Source organism: Oncorhynchus mykiss, chromosome 6, assembly GCF_013265735.2.
Source record: "Oncorhynchus mykiss isolate Arlee chromosome 6, USDA_OmykA_1.1, whole genome shotgun sequence".
NCBI lineage: Eukaryota > Metazoa > Chordata > Actinopteri > Salmoniformes > Salmonidae > Oncorhynchus > Oncorhynchus mykiss.
Window position 1 is genome coordinate 50,991,272 of NC_048570.1, and position 26,520 is coordinate 51,017,791.

A 26,520-nucleotide genomic window follows, 5' to 3' on the forward strand; every position below is an offset into this window, starting at 1 on the left:
TTTTCTTTAGGAATGTAGTAAAGGTAGTTAAAAATATAAATAGTAAAGTACAGATACCCCCAAAAACTTACTTAAGTAGTATTTTTACACCACTGACTGACTACACATCAATAAAGGTTAATGGCATATATGCACAACAACAATAAAGCCCAATCTGCATGTTCTTTGTAGTCTTGTGAAACGTTTAATGTTTCTGTTGTGACGCAAGAGCTTGATGCTCTAGTAGATATGGAATGGATGTTATGACTCACAGATATGGAGTAATATCCTCTATAAAACCTCAGCTACCACCTTCCTACTTCACTGGCTAAACTTTGTCACAAAATATTACTCAGAATGGACTTTTTATTATGTAAGTCACTAAGTATAGTTTTTATACTGACAGTGAGTAAAAAGAGTTGATGCTTGCATGTTTGCAACTTTGAATTCTCCCATGAATGTAATTATTTGCATGTTTTATTTTATTTTAATATTTGCATGTTTTTTTTGCATTTACAGTGTACAGGGTAAACCATTCCTGGATAGTTACTTGCCTATTAATCTTTTCCCATGGTAAGTGCATTTACACCGTTATATGTCCTTCATGTTACAGTCGGCCACTTGTTACAGTAGATGTTTTATCTGGAAGCTGTAATCATAATGCTGAGTAATGTTGTGCATTGCATTTAAGCCTGACAGATATTGACACAAAACACTGGTGTTTGGTGTTGGAAATGTTTTTTATTTTTCTCCAAAGTAAGGATACTAATTAGTCTAATTTCCATTTGCACTTAATATAGCATTTGTTTTACTGAAATACTTACATTGCAGTTATGGTGTCTTGTCATATGGAAGAACATTCTGAGAGGCGCCAACTTCATGGTAAATACTTTTCAAATACTACATTCTAAATATTTATTGCTCTGGGTCCGGTTTCCCCGATAGCGATGGAATTTAGGCTTAAGAGTGTTTTAACGAGAGTTGGTCCTACGACCGCGGAAGATGTAACATGCGTTTCCCAAAACACCATGCAGAGAGAACGGTTGCTTAGTGCATTGTTGGATAATGTGTTGATACTGATAGGATCGAAAGAAATGGAGCGCTGCTGTCAGCTTTATCCATTCAAATCTTACCTTAACATAATTATTTCACGACACTGACGACGGATCAGCTCATAGAGAGATATTACCGCCTACCTCTGCTAATATTGAGGCGGCTTTTTCTAATGCTTACCCAATAAAAATGCATTAAATCACTGATTTGGCACATTGCGCACGTTAGGCTACACATCATGAAATACACTGAACGAAAATATAAACGCAACATGTAGTGTTTGTTCCATGAGTTGAAATTAAAAATCATCGAAATGTTCTATACGCACAGAAAGGGTGGTGTTTCTGTCTTAAATAAAGCCCTTTAGTGGGGAAAAAATAATTCATTCTGATTGGCTGGGCTAATTCATTTATTTCAATTGACTGATTTCCTTATGAACTGTAACTCAGTAAAATATTGGAAATTGTTGCATTTATATTTTTGTTCAGTATATATTGACACAAATTACAGACAGTAGCCTACAAGTAGCAAAACAGAACTCGATTTAACATGAAATGTATTTCATTGTGATTGAAATAGACCTATAGCCTACTGTTTTTATATTTTAATGCATTCATCTCGGTTTACAGTTGTAGCATTTTTTTTATGTCACTTGTCTGTATCAATTACAAAGACATTGGCAACTTTGTATTTGTAGGTCACAGAGATATAAAACATGTGATTTTATGTTTAGTGGAGATCATCTATTTATAAAGGGCAAATTAAGCATTAACGAGGCACTTAGCTGTTCTACGAGTAGTCTGAAGCAAGCTTTAGATTACGAGCATTTTCAAGTGCAACATTAATAACGATGGTTTTGGGAAACAGCTCAGAGATTTAACGATGCTCCTACGAAGGTTCTAAGGATGAACTTAGCCTTAAAATGCTTTTGGGAAACTGGGCCCTGTTCTGTGTATTGCAGTTCTATGTTACCTGCATACCTTGCAGTAAAAATCATCTGTTAATCAGGTAGGCTATTAGTACATCTTTAGTTGTTCTTGAGTAAATAATAATAAAACCATTCATTACATTTGTAAATACCTTTCATGTGTACAGAATAATCTCTGCATAAAATAACAGTTAAATAGAAAAGGGGTGGGCTTCTTCAGAAAGGGGGCTGATGACAGAGGTCTCAAATGCAGGTGGGACACTGCCAGATTGGTGGGAGTGGTTAACAATCTGGGTTATCAGAGGGCTGAGTACAGGGTGCATGATTTGAGCAGGGCTGTTGAAATAGGATCCAGTGTACAGGAGCAGGTTTTCATTATCGAGAGTTTTCTCAATATTTTTTGTGACTTCAAGGAAGCAGGAGAGAGGCTGAGGTGGCATTGAGGGCCAGAGGATACAGAGTAGTAGAGCTAAAGAAGAGATCTGATGTTGCTGACCTATGTTACACTGCTATTCCGTTCTCTTGATGGGGGACTGGGGTTTCAAAATATGGTTTATGGTGGAAAACAGGTGCTTTGTGTTTCCAGGATTTTTATTGAGGAGGTTGGAATAGAACATCGACCGTGCCTCTTTCAGGGCCTTGGAATAGTCCATTTGGTGCTCTTGAAAGGCCAATTTGTGGACGGTGATGCCCAAGTTTCTAAGACAACGCTCCAGTATTGTCACGTCCTGTTTTAGGTCAGGGCGTGACTAGGGGGTGTTCTAGTCGATTGTTTTCTATGTTTGGGTTTGAGTATGGTTTCCAATTAGAGGCAGCTGATTATCATTGTCTCTACTTGGGGATCATACTTAAGGTGTCCCTGTACCCACCTGCATTTGTGGGATATTGTTTGTGTTTTATGCTTGTTGCACCACGTAAGTCACATTTCGTTGTTTGTTTAGTTGAGAAGTTTCATTTAATAAAAAGCTGTGGAACTCAAATCACGCTGCGCCTTGGTCCGTCCACAGGTGGCACTGGACTGATGACGCGCTCTTCAGGGCGAGTGCGGTGCAGAATACACCTAACCAACATTTCTCTCCGATCTCCCTCCTCCAACTGCTCCATCGACTCCCAGACTGTCTCTGGCTCTCTCCTCGGCCGACCGCCCCTTGTGCCCCCCCTCAAAAAAATCTTGGGGTTGCCCTTGGGCCGTTTTGTGGCCGTGGACCCCGGTGTCGTCGCTGTCCTCCTTTACTCCTCGCATCCACCTAATATCTCCTCCCATGACCAACTCTCCTTTACCTCTTGGGCACGATGCTTGATCCTGCTTTGGTGGGATATTCTGTCATGATCGTTGTATAAATAAGTGGACCAAGGCACAGCGTGAGTAGAGTTCCACATTTTTATTATAGTGAAACTTCCTAAAACAACAAAGAATTAACGAACGTGCAATACGTAGCGCACATAGGCACTAACACGAAACAAATCAATATCCAACATCGCAGGTGGGAAAAAGGACAACTAAGTATGATCCCCAACTAGAGGCAACGATTATCAGCTGCCTCCAATTGGGAACCATACCCACACACCAACATAGAAACACAATACCTAGAACCCCCCCCTAGTCACGCCCTGACCTAAAACACCGTAGAGAACCCCGAGGGCTCTCTATGGTCAGGGCGTGACAATAATATGATAAGTCTACAGCTGTAAGGCACCAGCTTCGGGCAGTCTACAAGGATAACATATGGACCTCTGTGGAGAAACTGGTGTGTGCTGTAGCTGTAGAGTTAAAGGCCTCGGAGTACATTTTCAACGTTACTAAGGCTGGTATTTTGCTCGTACCCTTAAGTGATCCTAGCATAAATCCTCATTAAATGGGAAAGACATCCAAGTATCCTGGTAGGCTGCAACCTGTTCAGAATGAGTCTGACGTCATCAGATAATTTTCATGTCAATGCCTGGAAGTCAGTAAGAATTGATGTCGACCTCAAGACATATGTTAAGGGGACCTGTAATAGTTTTATTACAAGTCACTGTGTCTTACACCATTGTAGTGGCGATAGGTATGAAGGAGTCTCTTTCATGGCTTTGTGATCCATGGAGGAGCTAACCTCACGACGGAAGTACTCTATAAACACTGAACCAGTCATACGCGGTGTGATCATGGTTCATGACTTCTAACAACTTTCCTCCTGAATGGAGGGTTCTGTTTATTAGTGGCATGTGTGTTAACCATCAGAAGAGTGTTCTGGAGATTCTCTTCCACGTGTTGGAATATGAGTGACTACTAACTCCTCTGTAGCTGTTATCAATAGAACTTTAACTTGTTTGGTCTCTAAACTTCTTACTGATTGTGCCTGGACTGACTGTTCTGGCATTGGTACTGTTAATCAAAGGCACCAGTTATCCTACTGATTTATTCTGAAATGTTATCCTACCGGAACACATGATTTAGAGCATTTTACTAGTTGCATTATAGTTGAAACTACACATGGCAAGGAATGATTATTGTTGCCATTTGTTTTAGAGGTGGTACACCTCAGTGATATCTGTGGTGGAAATTCTAACCAAGTGAGAGAGATTTAGTCATTTCTTCAAACAATCCTCTTTATTCAATATCAATTCAATATTACAATAATGAGGCTGGTCGACCCCACACCCTTGAGTGTTGGACCGATTAACCTAACCTTTACACAAATGCAGAGTACTATATATAGCTGACACTAAAAATACTTGGTCCAAGTATTTTTAGTGTCATTGGTTCCACCCATTCTATGCAGGTTGGGGCATCATAAAGCACTCTGGGTTCATCCTGTTGTTATCTGCACGTGGGTTGTTGTCTTAATCCCACCCTGGCTTAGTTTCCCAGATGCAAGCATGATTTTGAGACAATGAGGGATTGTTCTACTCCTAAGCTATCCTTAGTAAAACACATTCTTGTCTATGTAATGCAGTCTTTAACTCATTTGTCAGCTCAAGCCATCTCTGGTGAACATATGCCCAGATTAACTGCAGGGAACTAGAGTGGAGACCATAAATATACAGACACTAGTAGGACAGAAATGTCTTACTATTAGTTAAATATGAATGGTTAACCATTAATATCAAATAAATCAGGTAAATATGTAATTTTCCACTAACATTCCCCTCTCGAAACTCAAGTTTCTTCTAGAAAAATTAAAATGTACAAAATACATCCCTCTGGTGCCTGACATTTCATCCATGGTAAACAACCTTCCTCTGGGTTGCTGAGCTTAATACCTTCTTTATCAAAACACAGTCAATTTGGAACATAAAACCCATAAAATTAACATCACACACAAGCTTAATTTCAACAGATAGGACAGTATTCACGCTGGCATCACGCACAAAGGTAGGAGTCAGCATGATGAAAATGTCCACCCCATTTAGAACGAACCCTTCCTACACCAGTGACAGACACCCCTCTCTGGGCACTTTGTACACTCAGTAGGAACATGAGCTCCACATCTGGGTGCTTATGCTCAGAATTGGGGTCCTCATCAGAGATGTAGTCAGGAATAGGGAATAGGTCAAGGAAATCCTTGGGTTTCCAAATCAGATTTAAAACCCAATTCATTATCCAACCAAAATCCAGAATGACATTGCTCAGTGATTCACATTGGTTATATCACTCAAAATGAACACCCCCAACTTAACACACATCAACACTGGCAGAATGTACATTCATATTAACATTCAATATAATTGTCCTATAATTCTAGTATTATAACTTTCTCATCACGATTATAATTACAGATCAGTATCTCAATGCATTCTTAGCCTAAATTACTATACATTTAGCAGTGTATACCTCCACAATCAACCTGATACCCCAAACAACAACTTTAGACAAATCTAAATCAATTACGAGCACAGTTGACCAACCCCTCCCTTTCCCAGCACTCAATCTTAAGGCATTTCTTAATGTTTCTTCTTCAGATAGCTTCACAGTTCAAAGTGGATGGCCCGTGACAATGTCCCAATTTCAATGTTTCACCTGAACCCCACCAAAACGTATTATGTCTTGTCCATTTGCCAACAAGTATACCAGCAATATGAGAGGAGTTTTGGAACGGATAGGATCAGTCACAGGGTCAGGAAGTTATCCTGATCATCCAACAGACCCAATCTGATGATATTTATCAAACCCCCCCCCAAAAAAAACAATGCAACAATATACTCCTTCGTATATCACGCAATACATTCCTACATATCACTCAAGGTGTGTAAACCTCAATCCAAAAACCTCAAAAGACTGGTAATTCCCCCATTTTGATACATGCCTCACCATGTGAGTAATGTGTAAAAACAACAACACTGCAAATCAAATTCGAATTACTACCCATATTAACCCCATTAAAAAAATGTTGTACCCATAACTTCATAGTAAAAACAGACTTTAGACAGCTTCCCCTCATTCAAGGGCAGCCCTCTCTTTCCACTGTGGACCTAATCAAGCAAGTTGTGTGTGTGTGTGTGTGTGTGGTAAACCATACGGCAAAAACAAACAAAAATGGCCAGGCCTTATTTAATTTGGTAGTTCCCTTTACTGCCGAATCCAGATACCTTTATACCTATAAAACTGCTGAATTTCACTAACCCCTCTCCCAAGACCATAGCCTCATGAAACAGTTCAAAGAGATGGAAAATGGAAGAGAAACAAAACATTTATTTAGCATAAGGAACCAGTGATATTTGATCCCAGGCATCTATTTAAAAGTTGTTTGAGACATGGTCTCCTACAGTTGAAGTCAGAAGTTTACATACACTTAGGTTGGAGTCATTAAAACTCGTATTTCAACCACTCCACACATTTCTTGTTAACAAACTATATTTTGGCAAGTCAGATACGACATCTACTTTGTGCATGACACAAGTAATTTTTCCAACAATTTTTTACAGACAGATTATTTCACTGTACCACAATTCCAGTGTGTCAGATGTTTACATACACTAAGTTGACTGTGCCTTTAAACAGCTTGGAAAATTCCAGAAAATTATGTCATGGCTTTAGAAGCTTCTGATAGTCTAATTGACATAATTTGAGTCAATTGGAGGTGTATCTGTGGATGTATTTAAAGGCCTACCTTCAAACTCAGTGCCTCTTTGCTTGACATCATGGGAAAATCAAAAGAAATCAGCCAAGACCACAGAAAAAAAGTCTGGTTCTTTCTTGGGAGCAATTTCCAAACACCTGAAGGTGCCACGTTCATCTGTACAAACAAGAGTACGCAAGTATAAACACCATGGGACCACACAGCCGTCATACCGCTCAGAAAAGAGACGCGTTCTGTCTCCTGGAGATGAACATACTTTGATGCGAAAAGTGCAATCAATCCCAGAACAACAGCAAAGGACCTTGTGAAGATGCTGGAGGAAACTGGTACAAAAGTATCTATATCCACAATAAAACAAGTCCGATATCGACATAACCAAAAAGGCTGTTCAGCAAAGCCAGACTACGGTTTGCAACTGCACATGGGGACACGGATCGTACTTTTTGGAGAAATGTCCTCTGGTCTGATGAAACTAAAATAGAACTGTTTGGCCATAATGACCATCGTTATGTTTGGAGAAAAAGGGGGAGGCTTGCAAGCCTAATAACACCATCCCAACCGTGAAGCACGGGGGTGGCAGCATCATGTTGTGGGGGTGCTTTGCTGCAGGAGGGACTGGTGCACTTCACAAAATAGATGGCATCATGAGGAAAGAAAGATTATGTGGATATATTGACGCAACATCTCAAAACATCAGAAGTTAAAGCTTGGTCGCAAATGGGTCTTCCAAATGGACAATGACCCCAAGCATACTTCCAAAGTTGTGGCAAAATGGCTTAAGGACAACAAAGTCAAGGTATTGGAGTGGCCATCACAAAGCCCTGACCTCAGTCCCATAAAAAAAAGTTGTGGGCAGAACTGAAAAAGCGTGTGCGAGAAGGAGGCCTACAAACCTGACTCAGTTACATCAGCTCTGTCAGGAGGAATGGGCCAAAATTCACCAAACTTCTATCCCACTGGGAATGCAAATGACGAAATAGAAACTGAAATAAATCATTTTCTCTACTATTATTCTGACATTTCACATTCTTAAAATAAAGTGGTGATCCTAACCTAAGACAGGGATTTTTAACTAGGATGAAATGTCAGGAATTGTGAAAAACTTAGTTTAAATGTATTTGGCTAAAGTGTATGTAATCTTCCGACTTCAACTGTACGTCTCCCTTTAACTCAAAGACCGTAATCTCTACCCCTATTGATCTAAGCGAGACCATACACCACTATGTTCCATTTTCCTGTCCCGCTACTTTCTAGAGGATTTGTTGCTGCTATTTTGAAAAAGATGATAAGGCTTACATCACAGCACCCACAGCACCCACAGCACAGCATTCTTACTTACTCTCCTTTGTTACCTTCACTAGTCTACATCTCTTCCCTTAAACTCAGAAAGCCCTATAGAATCTCTACTGTACTCTACCTGTCTTTCCGCTTACGTTACTATATCAGATGAACAGTTTTTCTTCAATTATAGTCAAAACAACATAACTTCTGTTCATAGGGAGGCCACTTTAATATATTATCTCTTGTTTCGCTAGTTGTACTTTCCTGTATGATGCCTTGCGACCCTGCTCTACCACATAGTTGACTGTAATTTGTATGTAAGGGCACCTATTAGATCCACAGCCCTTGCCAGGTCACGAGAGCTTGATTGGAGCATGTCAGAAAGACATTTGGCATCTCCAAGCACTTTATAAAAGGTAAACAAAAGCCCTATGACATGTAAATCTATCTGAGAAAGTGTTGATGTGTGCCTTAACCAGCCTTTCAAAGAACTTAATGATCACAGACGTCAGTGCTACAGTGCAGTAGTCATTGTGCCATGAAGCCTTAGAGTTCTTGGGAACAGGAATGATGGTAGTCGTCTTAAAACTTGTGGACAGTAAAAGGCCTGTCTAAAATGTGCAGGTTTTTGCACACTGCCACAAGTTTTAAAGGGAGCGTGCAATTGGCATGCTGACTGCAATACTGTCCACCAGAGCTCTGCCATAAGCCACCTCCAATACCGTTTTAGAGAGTTTGGCAATACGTCCAACCAGCCTCACAACTGCAAACCATGTGAAATCATGCCATTCCAGGATCTTCACATCCAGCTTCTTCACCTGCGGATCGTCTGAGACTAGTCACCTTGACTGTTGATAAAACTGTGGGTTTGCACAACAAAATCATTTCTGCACAAACTGTCAGAAACCATCTCAGGGACACTCATCTGCATGCTCGTCATCCTCACCAGGGTCTTGACCTGACAGCAGTTCGGTGTCGTAACCGACTTCAGTGGGAAAATGCTCACCTCGATGGCCACTGACACACTGTGCTCTTCACGGATTAATTCCGGTTTCAACTATACCGATGTCAGACAGCGTATATGACATTGTGTGGGTGAGCAGTTTGCTGATGTCAACGTGCGACCCATGGTGACAATGGTGTTATAGTATGGGCAGGCATAAGTTATAGACAAACAAGCAATTTGAATGCACAGAGAGATGGTGACATGATCCTGATGCCCATTGCCTTGCCATTCATCCGCTGCCATCACCTCATGTTTCAGCATGATAATGCATGGCCCCATGTCTCAAGGATCTGTGCACAATTCCTGGTAGCTGAGAATTTCTAATTTCTTCCATGGCCTGCATACTCATTGAGCATGTTTGGGATGCTCTGGATCGACGTGTACGACAACGTGTTCCATTTCCCTCCGATATCCTACAACTTCGCACAGCTATTGAAGAGGAGTGGGACAACAATCCACAGGCCACAATCAACAGCCTGATTGAAGGAGATCATGAGGCAAATTGTGGTCACAAGCCCCGACATTTTTAAGGTATCTGTGACCAAAATATGCATATCTGTATTCCCAGTCATGTGAAATCTATAGGTTAGGGCTGAATTCATTTATTTGAATTCACTGATTTCATTATATGAACTGTATCTCAGTAAAATTGTTGACATTGTTGCATGTTGCGTTGATATTTTAGTTCAGGGTACTTAACTTATTCATCTGTACATAAAGATGAATATGGAAACATAGGGTTGGCATGACATCCAGGGAACTCTTACCACTCTTAGTACACTACATTTGACTAGGGCCCATAGAGCTAGTAGTATGCTATGTACGAAATAGGGTCCTATATGGCACTCCCCACTGGGTAAAACTGGTTGAATCAACGTTGTTTCCATGTCATTTCAACAACAAAAAATCTATATGATGACATTGAATCAACATGGAAAACTGTTTGGATTGCAAAAAGTAATCAACATAAGGGGATTTGATATTCATTTCTCCCAACTTTCAACCTAAATCCAATAACATGTTGACATTTTTGTTGATTTTACATTGAATTCACACTAGTTGACAACTCAACCAAATGTAAATCAAAAAATAGACGTAAATTGTAAATTTAAGATGTTTCTGTTCCAATTCTATATGTCTAGAGTTAACTGTAAAGAGGAAAGACCTGAAGCGATGTGACAATGATAACCGCGTATGCGTCACTGACGATAGTGACTGTGTCCCCAGATCTCATGTGTCTCATGGTAGGAAGTTGACTCTTTCACCTTCATGATATCAGATTGTTTTTACTATTACTTAACTAGTACTTTTACTAGAACTAGTACATTTATTAGTACTGTTACTACTACTTTGAGAGAGAGTACATTTGCTGAGATTAAAAGGAATGTACGGTGCTTTCGGAAAGTATTCAGACCCCTTGACTTTTCACATATTTTGATACGTGACAGCCTTATTCTAAAATGTATTAAATAAAAACATTTCCTCAGCAAGATGTTTCTACAACTTGAATGGAGTCCACCTGTTGTAAATTAAATTGATTGGACATGATTTGTAAAGGCACACACCTGCCTATATAAGGCCCCACAGTTGACAGTGCATGTCAGAGCAAAAACCAAGCCATGAGGTCGAACAAATTTCCGTAGAGCTCCGAGACAGGATTGTGTGAAGGCACAGATCTGGGAAAGGGTACCATAAATATTCTGCAGTATTGAAGGTCTCCAAGAACACAGTGGCCAAAATCCTTCTTAAATGGAAGAAGTTTGGAACCACCAAGACTCTTCCTAGAGCTGAGCAAATCGGGGGAGAAGGGCTTTGGTCAGGGAGGTGACCGAGAACCCGGTGGTCACTCTGACAGAGTTCCTCTGTTGAGATGGGAGAACCTTCCGGAAGGACAACCATCTCTGCAGCACTCCACCAATCAGGCCTTTATGGTAGAGTGGCCAGACGGAAGCCGCTCCTCAGTAAAAGGCACAGGACAAGATTCTCTGGTCTGATGAAACCAAGATTGAACTATTTGGCCTAAATGCCAAGTGTCACGTCTCGAGGAAACCTGGCACCATCCCTACGGTGAAGCATGGTGGTGGCAGCATCATGCTGTGGGGATGTTTTTCAGCGGCAGGGACTGGGAGACTAGTCAGGGTCGAGGGAAAGATGAACAGAGCAAAGTACAGAGAGATCCTTGATAAAAACTTGCTCCAGAGCACTCCGGACCTCAGACTGGGGTGAAGGTTACCTTCCAATAAGACAACGACCCTAACCACACAGCCAAGACAACGCAGGAGTGAGTTGCCCAGCCAGAGCCCGGACTTGAACCCGATCGATCATCTCTGGAGAGACCTGAAAATTGCTATGCAGCAACACTTCCCATCCAACCTGACAGAGCTGGAGAGGATCTGCAGAGAAAAAATGGCAGAAACTCCCCAAATACAGGTGTTCTAAGCTTGTAGCGTCATACCCAAGAAGACTAGGCTGTAATCGCTGCCAAAGGTGCATCAACAAAGTACTGAGTAAAGGGTCTGAATACTAAAGTAAATGTGATATTAGAGTTCTCCATTTTTAATAAATTAGCTAAAAAAAAGTCAACTGTTTATATTTTGTCATTATGGGGTATTATGTGTAGATTGAGGGTGAAAAAAGCTATTTAATCAATTTTAGAATAAGGCTGTAACCTAACAAAATGTGGAAAAAGTCAAGGGTTCTGAATACTTTCCGAAGGCACCGTATTTACTTATAGCAATATATTCTCTCATGGCTCTGGTTTCCACTATCATATGTTTTATGCATTTCTGACTTGATGTCAAATCTTCAATTAATTCCAGTACTCCACTGCCTTTTCGTTTCTCCATTTGCCTCCATTTTCAGAAAGGGTGAATATATCATGCTTTTTTCTACTCACTGACTATGCTCTGACTCCGTATCCTCAATGCCTTTGGAGTCAGGAATATAACATCAATGCAGAAAGCATGCACTCTCTCATTTTCAGTCAGTAAGTACATCTTAAATATTGCACCTTTATACTTTTTTGAGACATGTGTTTTTAGATCAAGCGTAATCAATGTTATATCAATTGACTTTGCACCTATGTTGAATTGCTCCATCACCTGGGTGTCCTTTTATGCTCCCTTTCTGCAGGACAAAATACTGTATATCAGAAATAATGCGTACAATGACAGCATTGACATTTAAAATTGTCTTATTTATTATTAATATTAATTTCAGGACCACTCCGATTTATTCTTGTATGGGAATCTTCAGCTTTGGTGGACGAATGAATATAACTTTAAAAATTAAGAACAACATGAACGGAATGGAGTCGTGGTCAGAGCCCTACGAAGTGGCAGTACAAGAAGCAAGTAATAACCCTTTAATTACTCATTTTAGCACATCATTTGAGATGAGGGACACCTTTTCACGTGTTGTTTATTTCAATTATTAACAGGTGTCTTGTTGAATCTTGAATTCATAAATGCATTTATAATTGGTTTATACATTTATGGAATTTATTTAAAAAATATATATATATTTATTAGGATCACCATTACTCTTCCTGGGGTCCAGACAGTGTTAAAACAGTTACATCACAACAAAATACACCAACAGCCTACATCATAAATAAAACAATACATCATATATTACATTATTGCTCTAATATTACAAATGTACTATATAAAATCCACAATACCAAAACATTCCAGTGTGTGTGTATGTGCGTATTTGTATGTGTGTGTGTCTCCTCACAGTCCGCATTGTACCTTGAGGTGTTGTTTTATCTGTTATTTAAATCTGATTTTACTGCTCGCTTCAGTTACTTGATGTGGAAGAGTTCCATGTAGTCATGGCTGTCTCAGAGTCTGTTCTGAACTTCGGGACTGTAAAGAGACCCCTAGTGGCATGTTTTATGGGGTATGTACAGCATGGGTGTCTGAGCTGTGTGTTAGCTGCTTGAACAGACAGTTCGGTGTCTTTCTTTGCAGCACTTTCAGGTTTGATAAAACTAAGGCTTGTAGACCTGTAGGCTTTTAGATTTTTTTTATATGTATTTAGGTCTAGCTTATTACTTTCCACCCATTCTAAAACTAACTGCAGCGACTTCACTTGCTGTGGTAGCTGCCGTATATAATGGTGAGTCATCAGTCACACAGGCTTTGTGTGTGTGTGTCTGTCTCCTCACAATCTGCGTTGTGCTGCGAGGTGTTTTTAATTCTTCTGTTCTTTACTATAACTGTGAGGAATGTGGGGACAGTAACAGGGGACGTGAATTTGGCCTTTCATTTAGTTTTCTTTTTGCTAAATGGAACAGTAAAAGCACCTTGTCCTACCATCACATCAGTCAATGGCTCTGACAACTCACTGGAGGTGACATGGAGGATCAGCAAGTTGCACACTAGATGTCGGGTCCGTTACCGAATGGCCACTGACAAATGGACTGAGGTATTGACTTCATTCTCTTCTGCTCTAACTTCACTACCCAAATGGACTCCGTATTGACTTCATTCTCTTCTGCTCTAACCTCACTACCCAAATGGACTGAGGTATTGACTTCATTCTCTTCTGCTCTAACCTCACTACCCAAATGGACTGAGGTATTGGCTTCATTCTCTTCTGCTCTAACCTCACTACCCAAATGGACTCCGGTATTGACTTCATTCTCTTCTGCTCTCACCTCACTTTCCAGAAATCTCCAAGTCTCTGACAGTGCACTTGTTATATGATGCATATTTGAATCCAATGTTACATTTATTTGGGTAGTTAAAGCCTGATCCCAGACTACGTCCAAAATAGCACCATATTCCCTATATGGTGCACTTCTTTAACTAGGGCCCATAGGGCTCTTTTCAAAAGAAGTGCACCATGTAGGGAATCGGGTGCCTTTTGGGACAGAGACTCAGTGGTATACTGCCATCTCTCACACCAGATCCCAGCCTATGTTCTTGTGGAAAGTGCTGAAAAAGCAGTCTACACGATTGAAGGCCTCAAGCCTTTCAGCAGCTACATCATTGCCGTTTCCTGTATTTTGTCATTTGGTCGCTGGAGTGACTGGAGCATGGAGACAACTGGGACAACACTGGAGAGTGGTAATAAAATTAATGATAAATCCAAGTCATTCCTTACACATGCTTCAACATTTTGAAACCTTACAGAGACTGTCAACTACCCTGGATAGCTACATTGTGGGAAATATACTTTATGGAATCAGCAAGTATGTTAGTTCAGTGGTGTGTGACAAAGCTACATTTGAAAACAACATATGGATGCCGGAATAAGATGTTGTGTGCAGGAGGATACTGATACTGCCACATCATGCTAGGTCTTATTTTTGTGTTTTCACAGCACCCTCTAGACCGCCAGATATCTGTTATCATATGGAGACGGTGAACAAACAAGGACCTCATCACCTTATGCTTATGTGGAAGGTAATTTGAGTTTAAAACATTGTTCTTCGGTTTATCCTCAACTTTTATCTTGCCGTCGAAATCTATACTCAAGATTTGATAAAAGTCAGCATCATGATCCAATCTGAGGCCTTATCTAATTGACCTTTCAGTCATGTACAGCTGAAGTCGGAAGTTTACATACATTTTAGCCAAATACATTTAGTCAGTTTTCACAATTCCTGACATTTAATCCTAGTAAAAATTCCCTGTCTTAGGTCTGCATGTAAACTTCCGACTTCAACTGTATGTATAGCGGTGCCCGAAATGATTGACATCCTTGATAATGATGAGCAAAAACTGTAGGTTTGCTGTTTTAAGGTTTATATGTATGTATGTACAGTACCAGTCAAAAGTTTGGACACACCTACTCCTTCAAGGGATCTTCTTTATTTTGACACTGTTCTACATTGTAGAATAATAGTGAAGACATCAAAACTATGAAATAACACATATGGAATCATGTAGTAACCCAAAAGAGTGTTGAACAAATCAAAATATATATTAAATTTTAGATTCTTCAAATTAGCCACCCTTTGCCTTGATGACAGCTTTCCCACATTTGCTGAGCACTTGTCGGCTGCTTTTTCTTCACTCTGCAGTCCAACTCATCCCAAACCATCTCACTTGGGTTGAGGTCGGGTGATTGTGGAGGCCAGTTCCTCTGATGCAGCCTCATCACTCTCTTTCTTGGTCAAATAGCCCTTACACAGCCTGGAGGTGTGTTTTGAGTCATTGTCCTGTTGGAAAAACAAATGATAGTCCCACTAAGCGCAAACCAGATGGGATGGCGTATCACTGCAGAATGATGTGGTAGCCATGCTGGTTAAGTGTGCCTTGAATTCTATATAAATCACAGACAGTGTCACCAGCAAAGCACCTCCACACCATCACCACTCCTCCTCCATGCTTCACGGTGGAACCACACATACGGAGATCCTCTGTTCACGTACACTGCGTCTCACAAAGACATGGCGGTTGGAAGCAAAAATCTCAAATTTGGACTCATCAGACTAAAGGACAGATTTCCACTGGTCAAATGTCCATTGCTTGTGTTTCTTGGCCCAATCAAGTCTCTTCTTCTTATTGGTGTCCTTTAGCAGTGGTTTATTTGCAGCAATTTGACCATGAAGCCCTAATTCACACAGTTGATGTTGAGATGTGTCTGTTACTTGAACTCTGAAGCATTTATTTGGGCTGCAATCTGAGGCTGGTAACTCTAATGAATTCATCCTCTGCAGCAGAGGTAACTTTGGGTCTTTATGAGAGCTGTGGGTCCTTATGAGAGTCAGTTTCATCATAGTGCTTGATGGTTTTTGTGACTGCACTTGAAGGAACTTTTAAAGTTCTTGAAATTTTCCAGATTGACTGATCTTCATGTCTTAAAGTAATGATAGACTGTCATTTCTCTTTGCTTATTTGAGCTGTTCTTACCATAATATGGACTTGGTCTTTTACCAAATAGGGCTATCTTCTGTATTCCAACCTTACCTTGTCACATCACTGATTGGTTGAAATTCATTTTTTTTTCTTTTTTTCCCCCCACCTTTATTTATCCAGGTAGGCAAGTTGAGAACAAGTTCTCATTTACAATTGCGACCTGGCCAAGGTAAAGCAAAGCAGTTCGACACATACAATAACACAGAGTTACACATGGAGTAAAACAAACATGCAGTCAATAATACAGTAGAAAAATAAGTCTATATACAATGTGAACAAGTGAGGTGAGATAAGGGGGTTAAAGGCAAAAAAAGGCCATGGTGGCGAAGTAAATACAATATAGCAAATAAAACACTGGAATGGTTGATTTGCAGTGGAAGAATGTGCAAAGTAGAGATAGAAATAATGGGGTGCAAAGGAGCTAAATAAATAAGTAAATAAATCCAGTAGGGAAAGAGGTAGTTGTTTGGGCTAAATTATAGATGGGCTATGTACAGGTGCAGTAATATGTGAGCTGCTCTGACAGCTGGTGCTTAAAGCTAGTGAGGGAGATAAGTGTTTCCAGTTTCAGAGATTTTTGAAGTTCGTTCCAGTCATTGGCCGCAGAGAACTGGAACGCGAGGCGTCCAAAGGAAGAATTGGTTTTGGGGGTGACCAGAGAGATATACAGTGCCTTGCAAAAGTATTCGGCCCCCTTGAACTTTGCGACCTTTTGCCACATTTCAGGCTTCAAACATAAAGATATAAAACTGTATTTTTTTGTGAAGAATCAACAACAAGTGGGACACAATCATGAAGTGGAACGACATTTATTGGATATTTCAAACTTTTTTAACAAATCAAAAACTGAAAAATTGGGCGTGCAAAATTATTCAGCCCCTTTACTTTCAGTGCAGCAAACTCTCTCCAGAAGTTCAGTGAGGATCTCTGAATGATCCAATGTTGACCTAAATGACTAATGATGATAAATACAATCCACCTGTGTGTAATCAAGTCTCCGTATAAATGCACCTGCACTGTGATAGTCTCAGAGGTCCGTTAAAAGCGCAGAGAGCATCATGAAGAACAAGGAACACACCAGGCAGGTCCGAGATACTGTTGTGAAGAAGTTTAAAGCCGGATTTGGATACAAATTTTTTTTCCCAAGCTTTAAACATCCCAAGGAGCACTGTGCAAGCGATAATATTGAAATGGAAGGAGTATCAGACCACTGCAAATCTACCAAGACCTGGCCGTCCCTCTAAACTTTCAGCTCATACAAGGAAAAGACTGATCAGAGATGCAGCCAAGAGGCCCATGATCACTCTGGATGAACTGCAGAGATGAGCTGAGGTGGGAGACTCTGTCCATAGGACAACAATCAGTCGTATATTGCACAAATCTGTCCTTTATGGAAGAGTGGCAAGAAGAAAGCCATTTCTTAAAGATATCCATAAAAAGTGTAGTTTAAAGTTTGCCACAAGCCACCTGGGAGACACACCAAACATGTGGAAGAAGGTGCTCTGGTCAGATGAAACCAAAATTGAACTTTTTGGCAACAATGCAAAACGTTATGTTTGGCGTAAAAGCAACACAGCTGAACACACCATCCCCACTGTCAAACATGGTGGTGGCAGCATCATGGTTTGGGCCTGCTTTTCTTCAGCAGGGACAGGGAAGATGGTTAAAATTGATGGGAAGATGGATGGAGCCAAATACAGGACCATTCTGGAAGAAAACCTGATGGAGTCTGCAAAAGACCTGAGACTGGGACGGAGATTTGTCTTCCAACAAGACAATGATCCAAAACATAAAGCAAAATCTACAATGGAATGGTTCAAAAATAAACATATCCAGGTGTTAGAATGGCCAAGTCAAAGTCCAGACCTGAATCCAATCGAGAATCTGTGGAAAGAACTGAAAACTGCTGTTCACAAATGCTCTCCATCCAACCTCACTGAGCTCGAGCTGTTTTGCAAGGAGGAATGGGAAAAAATGTCAGTCTCTCGATGTGCAAAACTGATAGAGACATACCCCAAGCGACTTACAGCTGTAATCGCAGCAAAAGGTGGCGCTACAAAGTATTAACTTAAGGGGGCTGAATAATTTTGCACGCCCAATTTTTCAGTTTTTGATTTGTTAAAAAAGTTTGAAATATCCAATAAATGTCGTTCCACTTCATGATTGTGTCCCACTTGTTGTTGATTCTTCACAAAAAAATACAGTTTTATATCTTTATGTTTGAAGCCTGAAATGTGGCAAAAGGTCGCAAAGTTCAAGGGGGCCGAATACTTTTGCAAGGCACTGTACCTGCTGGAGCGCGTGCTACAGGTGGGTGCTGCTATGGTGACCAGCGAGCTGAGATAAGGGGGGACTTTACCTAGCAGGGTCTTGTAGATGACCTGGAGCCAGTGGGTTTGGCTACGAGTATGAAGCGAGGGCCAGCCAACGAGAGCGTACAGGTCGCAGTGGTGGGTAGTATATGGGGCTTTGGTGACAAAACGGATGGCACTGTGATAGACTGCATCCAATGTATTGCATCCAATTTATTGAGTAGGGTATTGGAGGGTATTTTGTAAATGACATCGCCGAAGTCGAGGATTGGTAGGATGGTCAGTTTTACAAAGGTATGTTTGGCAGCATGAGTGAAGGATGCTTTGTTTGCGAAATAGGAAGCCAATTCTAGATTTAACTTTGGATTGGAGATGTTTGATGTGAGTCTGGTAAGAAAATTAAGAAGGAAAGAAATTCCACAAATTAACTTTTAACAAGGCACACCTGTTAATTGAAATACATTCCAGGTCACCACCTCATGAAGCTGGTTGAGAGAATGCCACGTGTGTAACGCTGTCATCAAGGCAAATGGTGGCTACTTTGAAGAATCTCATATGTTTTGATTTGTTTAACACTTTTTTTGTTACTACATGATTCCATATGTGTTATTTCATAGTTTTGATGTCTTAACTATTATTCCACAATGCAGAAAATAGTAAAAATAAAGAAAAACCTTAAAGGAGTAGGCGTGTCCAAACTTTTGACCGGTGCTGTATGTGTATTTAAAAAAATAGTATTTCAGTGAAGGTACATACATTATCCAATCAATAGATATATTCTTAAATCTGAATAGGCCATTTGACTTTTAAAAATGTATTTGTTTTTGTATTTCAGGCCCTTGATGTTTATGATGCTCACGGACATATTCTTGGGTACCAAGTGAGCTACACACAAACAAAGCACCCCTTTCTGAGTGTGACTACTAACACCACAGATCTGAAGGTGGTCCTTGTGGTGACCGAGGATGAGTTGGAGGTCACAGTTATGGCGTACAACAGCGCTGGTGGATCTCCTTACTCTCATCTAAAGATTGACCTGAGTCTTCATCAGAGTGAGTTAAATGTCTGTTTCCATGAATAGATAGTGATTGCAGAGGTGTTTGACTTTTTCATTTTAATGGGTGATAATCTCAACACCCAGATCCAAATCTCTGCACTAGTCGAATAACCGCTTGTCACGAGGCTTGGTAAATGCGTGGTAAATGGTAATGTAATGTACTTCTGAGAAAATGAGGTAGAGAAGAAGTCTCTAATCTTAACAACCATCTGGTTGATTAGACTCCTCCACCCCTGGCAAAATTGTGCAATATCCTTTTTGTGTCAATATCACCAATTTCTGTAGAAGCCTGAGATGGAAGTGAGAAATGGCAGATGCATAAGCCCTCTGTCTCCAGCCTTTAAGTCAAATGATTTTCCAGCGATGTTATGTATTTTTCTAGATTGCCCTTGAACTATTAATTCTAAAATCAAAACTGTTTAGTTAGACAGTCAACATAGGTATTTTACATACTGACATGAATTTCAGTAGTCCCTGAAGGGGCAAGGCTTTTCACCTTGTGTAATTGATCAGATATTAGGTCAATTAACTTATTAAACAGTGGATGTTGGTGTTAGCTCTACCCTCAGTGAGAAGACTTTGGGTGAATTCTGAAGATGATAGGCTAGTGCTTCATTGGGATGTGGGACACATATCCCTGCCAGTTAGTGAGGTTGCCAATGAGTGGGCCACTGATGCTGCACATCCCACATCCAGTCACTGGAAACGAGTGAATGGCTCCACCAGATCAACAGTCTTGAAAGGTAAATGCATGGGCATGCACGGTGATGAAGTAAACAAAGCATTGATACCACGCATCACAGTTCAATCGCAATAAGACATGTTGACTGTGCAAATGCATGCACCTCTGTTTCAGACCATCTTCAGCCTGGGACAACATACAGAATCAATGTTTACCCCATATCAAATCAACTGTGTGGGCCACCCAAGTCAATCTTTGCCAACCTAGAGTACGGAAGTAAGTAGGGGTAATGTTAAAGTCATAACATTTATTCACTTATTGTTTATGTGAAATGGGGTTCCTACTATTCCTAGAATATATCGCACAGGCGGCTGGTGGCACCTTTATTGGGGAGGACAGCCGCAGAGTAATGGTTGGAACGGAATGAATGGAAGAGTATCAAACACATGGTTTCCAGGTATTTGATCCCATTCCATTCACTTCTTTCCAGCCTATATTATGAGATGTCCTCCCCTCACGAGCCTCCAATGCTATGTTGCTTCAGCGCTTTTAGGTGCAGTCGGAATGCACGTTGTGGATGTGACTAAAAACACAGTGACTGTACAGTGGGAGTGGCAGAGAAAGGAGGTTCACCCCAAGGTTCTCAGATACAGAGTGATGCTGCACCTGGGGGAGATACAGGTCGAATGTGAGAGCATTTCCTCTATTTACATATTAGTCCAGGCAATTTGTGATTTTTTAAAAACTTTTTCATTAAACATGAAACTTGCTACATTTATACAGTTTAAATGTATATATTTGAGGGATTTTGCATGAATGTTTGATCTCAAGTTAGGATTTGGTCCTATGTGATAAAGTCATTGTTTTGTCCCTGGGTTAACAATCACAGTCTTGAAACTATTGTTGATATACAGACAGATCAATTGCTATTCTATTCACCATCTCAGCTATCCCTGTCTGGCCAGAGGTATGGCAGCACACATTCTTCAAACTCCGCGCAAACACAGGCTATTCTGTTAATTTACTGGCGGAGACTTCTAATGACAACATTTCAAGAGAAATTATTCAGATTAAAACACATATTTTTGGTAAGTATTTCTAAAAGTACAGTATTGTTGAGAACATACACTACCGTTCAAAAGTTTGGGGTCACTTAGACACGTCCTTGTTTTTGATAGAACATTTTTTGTCCATTTAAAATAACATGAAATTGATCAGAAATACAGTGTAGACATTGTTAATGTTGTAAATGCCTATTGTAGTTGGACACGGCTGATTTTTAATGGAATATCTACATAGGCCCATTATCAGCAACCATCACTCCGGTGTTCCAATGGCACGTTGAGTTAGGTAATCCAAATGTATAATTTTAAAAGACTAATTGATCATTAGAAAACCCTTTTGCAATTATGTTAGCACAGCTGAAAACTGTTATTCTGATTAAAGAAGCAATAAAACTGGCCTTCTTTAAACTAGTTGAGTATCTGGAGCATCAGCAATTGTGGGTTCGATTACAGGCTCAAAATTGCCAGAAACAAATAACTTTCTTCTGATAGTTCTTTGTTGGCAGCTTCATTAAATGCTACCCGCAAAACTCTGCCTAGAAGGCCAGCATCCCGGCGTCGCCTCTTCACTGTTGACGTTGAGACTAGTGTTTTGCGGGTACTATTTAATGAAGCTGCCAGTTGAGGACTTGTGAAGCGTCTGTTTCTCAAACTAGACACTCTAATGTACTTGTCCTCTTGCTCAGTTGTGCACTGGGCCTCCCACTCCTCTTTCTATTCTGGTTAGAGACAGTTTGCGCTGTTCAGTGAAGGGAGTAGTACACTGCGTTGTACGAGATCTTCAGTTTCTTGGCAATTTCTCGCATGGAATAGCCTTCATTTCTCAGAACAAGAATAGACTGACGAGTTTCAGAAGAAAGTTCTTTGTTTCTGGCTATTTTGAGCCTATAATCGAACCCACAAATGCTGATCCTCCAGATACTCAACTAGTTTAAAAGAAGGCCAGTTTTATTGCTTCTCTAATCAGAAGAACAGTTTTAAGCTGTGCTAACATAATTGAAAAAGGGTTTTCTAATGATCAATTAGCCTTTTAAAATGCTAAACTTGGATTAGCTAACACAACATGCCATTGGAACACAGGAGTGATGGTTGCTGAAAATGAGCCTCTGTACGCCTATGTAGATATTCCATTTAAAAAATCTGCCGTTTCCAGCTACAATAGTCATTTACAACATTAACAATGTCTACACTGTATTTCAATCAATTTGATATTTTAATTGACAAAATGTTTTGCTTCTCTTTAAAAAAAAAAAAAGAGGACATTTCTAAGTGACCCCAAACTTTTGAACGGTAGTGTATTTGATTAGTCAGAAAGCCTTACAGTATTAAGATGGTAGTGTATAATATTGGGCAATTCTAAATTATGCCATCTACCTACAGGCTTGATTCTGTCCAAAGCTGCTTGCTTGTACATTGGTGTATTTTAATGCATACCTCATTATAATGTTGTTAGAATATTAAATACAAGGTTATTTTGTCCACATTGGTTTTGATTGACAAAATAAACATAAGTCTGATTATATGAAACCTGTTCCATTTTCAGAACATAATGAAATAATGTTCACCTTCTGTCTAATCGCCCTGCTTACTCTTGGCCTCGGAGTTTTCTTGATCTTATCCAGAACTGTGTAAGTCATACATTTTTGTATTTTTCTTCGTAATTAAAACCTACACATTGCTTTTGCTTTTCTCATTACTTATGTGTACTTAGCTTCATCAGTATCATAACATAAGGCTCAAGGCTCTTTGTCATTAATGATCAGGGATGATGCTTGTTTTTTCCTGTTGCTCTCTGTAATATGTGAATAGGCCTTATCTGACTGTCCTGACTGTGTATGCAGCTGTGGGATCTTAATTTGATCAGTATTGTCGTAGCAAACTAATCATGCAGCAACAGGAGTTGAACATTTAGTCCATAATGTTGCTTGATCAATGGTTAGGCTATTAGCTGGACAAAAATAGGCAACTGTTCATGAAAAGTGTAATACTGTTAATATAACCTTGTGTTAATGAGGGTTTTCAGTGAATTTATGTAAATCATGAAGCTCATCTGCATTTACTGCTGCGCAGGAAAATTATCTGCACTAAAAGTGTTATCAAATTAAGATCCAACATCTGTATATGAATGACGTGATGGCCAATCAGATAATGCCAATACACATATCACCGAGAGTAATAGAAAGAAATGGCACTCTTATGCGTGTTTTTTTTCCTTCTTATTTTCAGCTTGTCTCTGTTTTTGTATGTATGTATTTGGCTTTTTTATGCTGCACAATAATTTTCTTTCGGGGGACAATCAAGACACACTACCGTTCAAAAGTTTGGGGTCACTTAGAAATGTCCTAGTTTTTTAAAAGAAAAGCACATTTTTTGTTCATTAACATAACATCAAATTGATCAGAAATAGTGTAGACATTGTTAATATTGTAAATGACTATTGTAGCTGGAAATGGCTGATTTTTTTATGGAATATCTACTGTATATAGGTCCATTGTCAGCAACCATCACTCCTGTGTTCCAATGGCACGTTGTGTTAGCTAATCCAAGTTTATTATTTTAAAAGGATAATTGATCATTAGAAAACCCTTTTGCAATTATGTTAGCACAGCTGAAAACTGTTATTCTGATTAAAGAAGCAATAAAACTGGCCTTCTTTAGACTAATTGAGTATCTGGATGGAGCATCAGCATTTGTGGGTTCGATTACAGGCTCAAAATGGCCAGAAACAAAGTCAGCATGTGGCCCAGAAATTAATTGACAGCATGCCAGGGCAGATTGCAGAGGTCTTGAAAAAGAAGGGTCAACACTGCGAATATTGACTCTTTGCATCAACTTTATGTAATTGTCAATAAAAGCCTTTGACACTTATGAAATGCTTGTAAAGTGTACTTCAGTATTCCATAGTAACATCTGACACAAATATATAGACACTGAAGCAGCAAACTACGTGAAAATTAATATTTGTGTCATTCTCAAAACTTTTTGCCACGACTGTATATTGAATGGAATTGAATTAACCATAAAGTCGAAGAACTGTGTCATGTCGAAGGTTAAGGGCTTTTCTCTATAATTCCACACTGCATATTTAGTTTAAACACATTGTGCATATTATTATTGTGTTCTTTTCTCTGCAGCTACAAAACATATTTCTTTCCAAATATTGCTAACCCTGGGGCCAGTGTTGTTGGACGATGGCTTTTGGAGTCACACCATGAGGTAATTTTCATGGCCATGCACAGTTGCATCCACCATTTGGGACACGCACAACATGTCCGAAATTGTTGTGTACAAAGAGAGAGTGTTGTGTTGTGTTAGTTAAGCTCCTTAAAACCCTAGACCACAGTCTAATGTGTATAATGTACATTTTCCCCAACAGAAAAACCGTGTGAAGAATGTACTGAAGCTGGAGGAGTTCTTAGTCACTGATCTCTCAGAAGAAAACGGCTTTGTTGAGCTGGGGCAAGAAAGGCCACCTGTGAGAGAGGACGGGATTTTTAACCCTGGTTCATCTCACAGTACCCTCAATATAAAATATATTTTTATTCCGCAAAATACAGAATACATTGAAAATACTCATAAAAGTAACAGAGAGAACAGGGATTCCTCCCTGATGTTTAACAATGTTGCCCACATAGAGAATGGCCAGGGTACACACGTAGAAAATTGCCAGGGTAGCTTACTTCCAGAAAGCACCCAAATACAGTGCAATTTTGACTATATAAAGAACAAGCATACTCTTGAAAAATAGCATTTTAAGAGAACACCCCAAGCAATGTTGAGTAAATTGAAAACGCTTTTTCTCAGCAATAAAATGCTCAATATGGATCGTCTTCAATGAATGCCGTTTTAATATTCTCAATTAACAAACCTAGATTTTACATTTACATTTTGTAAATGTAAACCATTTTAAGTGCTACTGTTCTTTATAATGTTACAGGCTTTGTTTTTTCCACTTATGTTTTGAGGTGGGACTTTAGCAGGTATAGCTCGTTAGCACATAGGGCGCACCGATTGGTGTCACCTCGTTAGTCAGTATGTGTTAAACCTGTGCCGACCTAGTGCTCTTGAGAGATGTGGAGGGTTAACACTTTAATTCCGCGCTCCTTCTTTTTGATTTCTAGGCAAACAGTCCTTTATCTGATCATCCCTGTTTTCGTTTTGCTCCACTTTTTGGTTTGCTTCCTGTATAAGTTTGGTGTGTTTTTTTTTTTGTGCCTCTTCTCTTTTTTGCAAATTTAGTGGGCTCTTGTGGTGGATGTCTTTAAGGTTCCACGTGTTGTTACTTGTCAACGTGTTGTTACTTGTCAACTTTCAGTGGGCACCCCCACGTCTTTCAGAACTCCCCCTAAAACCCCACTTGTTTCATTTTGGTTGTTGTCAGTGACTCGTTAGTTCCCCCTTCTGTTTGAGCGACATTTTAGGTCTTGCTGGGGAACTTAATTAACAATGTATACAGTATTTGTTCTGCTGTAAAATATATTGTACATATATTTTTACATTGTATATTAAACTTCAACCCTATCCCATGTCATTTTATGGGTTAACTATATGGGTAAACAATGAGTGATGAATATATTATGTCATTTTTTGTATGTAGTATTTTCTTTATGTATTATGGGGAGTTTAATTCAATTTAAATATGTATATAAATAATTACCTGAATTCATCTTACCTGACTGATGGTATCCTATACGAAAATAATATACTATGGAATCACTGATAGAGAAAATTATGAAGGGGATAATACACACTGAGAAGGGACAGTTAAAATATTTTATTAAATAGATGTAGCTGCAGCTCTTAAATAACTTGTCAGTAATTGTATTGCATAGTAATTTATATTACCTGTATAGAGGGCTTGAAGTTGACGTACGATGCCTCCTGGTGGTCATTCATTCCTTCAACGAAAACAGCCCAGTGGCTACCCAAAACTGTATGATAACAGTGCCAAACCCCAAACTGCATAATAACAGTGCCTAAACTAGTTGATTCATCACCACGGTCATTTTCAGTGTAGTATTTGGCTGCTCTAACAAGACAGGAAAGACAACGGGCAAAAATATGCTTACAGATTCCCTGCAATCCTAAAAATACCATTGTTGATACCAATGAGATGAGACTCAACAACTGTCAGAAAGGCGAAGAAACCTTTTGGCCCGTCAAATTAAATCACATTTTATTGTCAAGACTTTAACCCAGACAGCTGCCAGTACCAGACCTGCTACT

General features: G+C 39.7%; 1 protein-coding gene across 1 annotated transcript; it reads left to right on the forward strand.

Moving 5' to 3' along the window:
* Positions 1-301: 301 nt before the first annotated feature.
* Positions 302-25,857, forward strand: LOC110526132 (interleukin-6 receptor subunit beta). Its single transcript, XM_021606766.2, has 17 exons — positions 302-352; positions 499-552; positions 811-861; positions 10,450-10,551; positions 12,170-12,293; positions 12,527-12,660; positions 13,608-13,738; positions 14,223-14,382; positions 14,639-14,721; positions 19,327-19,543; positions 20,106-20,291; positions 20,405-20,506; positions 20,775-20,918; positions 21,178-21,318; positions 22,838-22,922; positions 24,429-24,510; positions 24,671-25,857. Exons 1-17 carry the CDS (start codon positions 337-339, stop codon positions 25,040-25,042), a joined length of 2,184 nt encoding a protein of 727 aa, XP_021462441.2. The 5' UTR covers positions 302-336; the 3' UTR covers positions 25,043-25,857.
* The last annotated feature ends 663 nt before the right edge of the window (positions 25,858-26,520 follow it).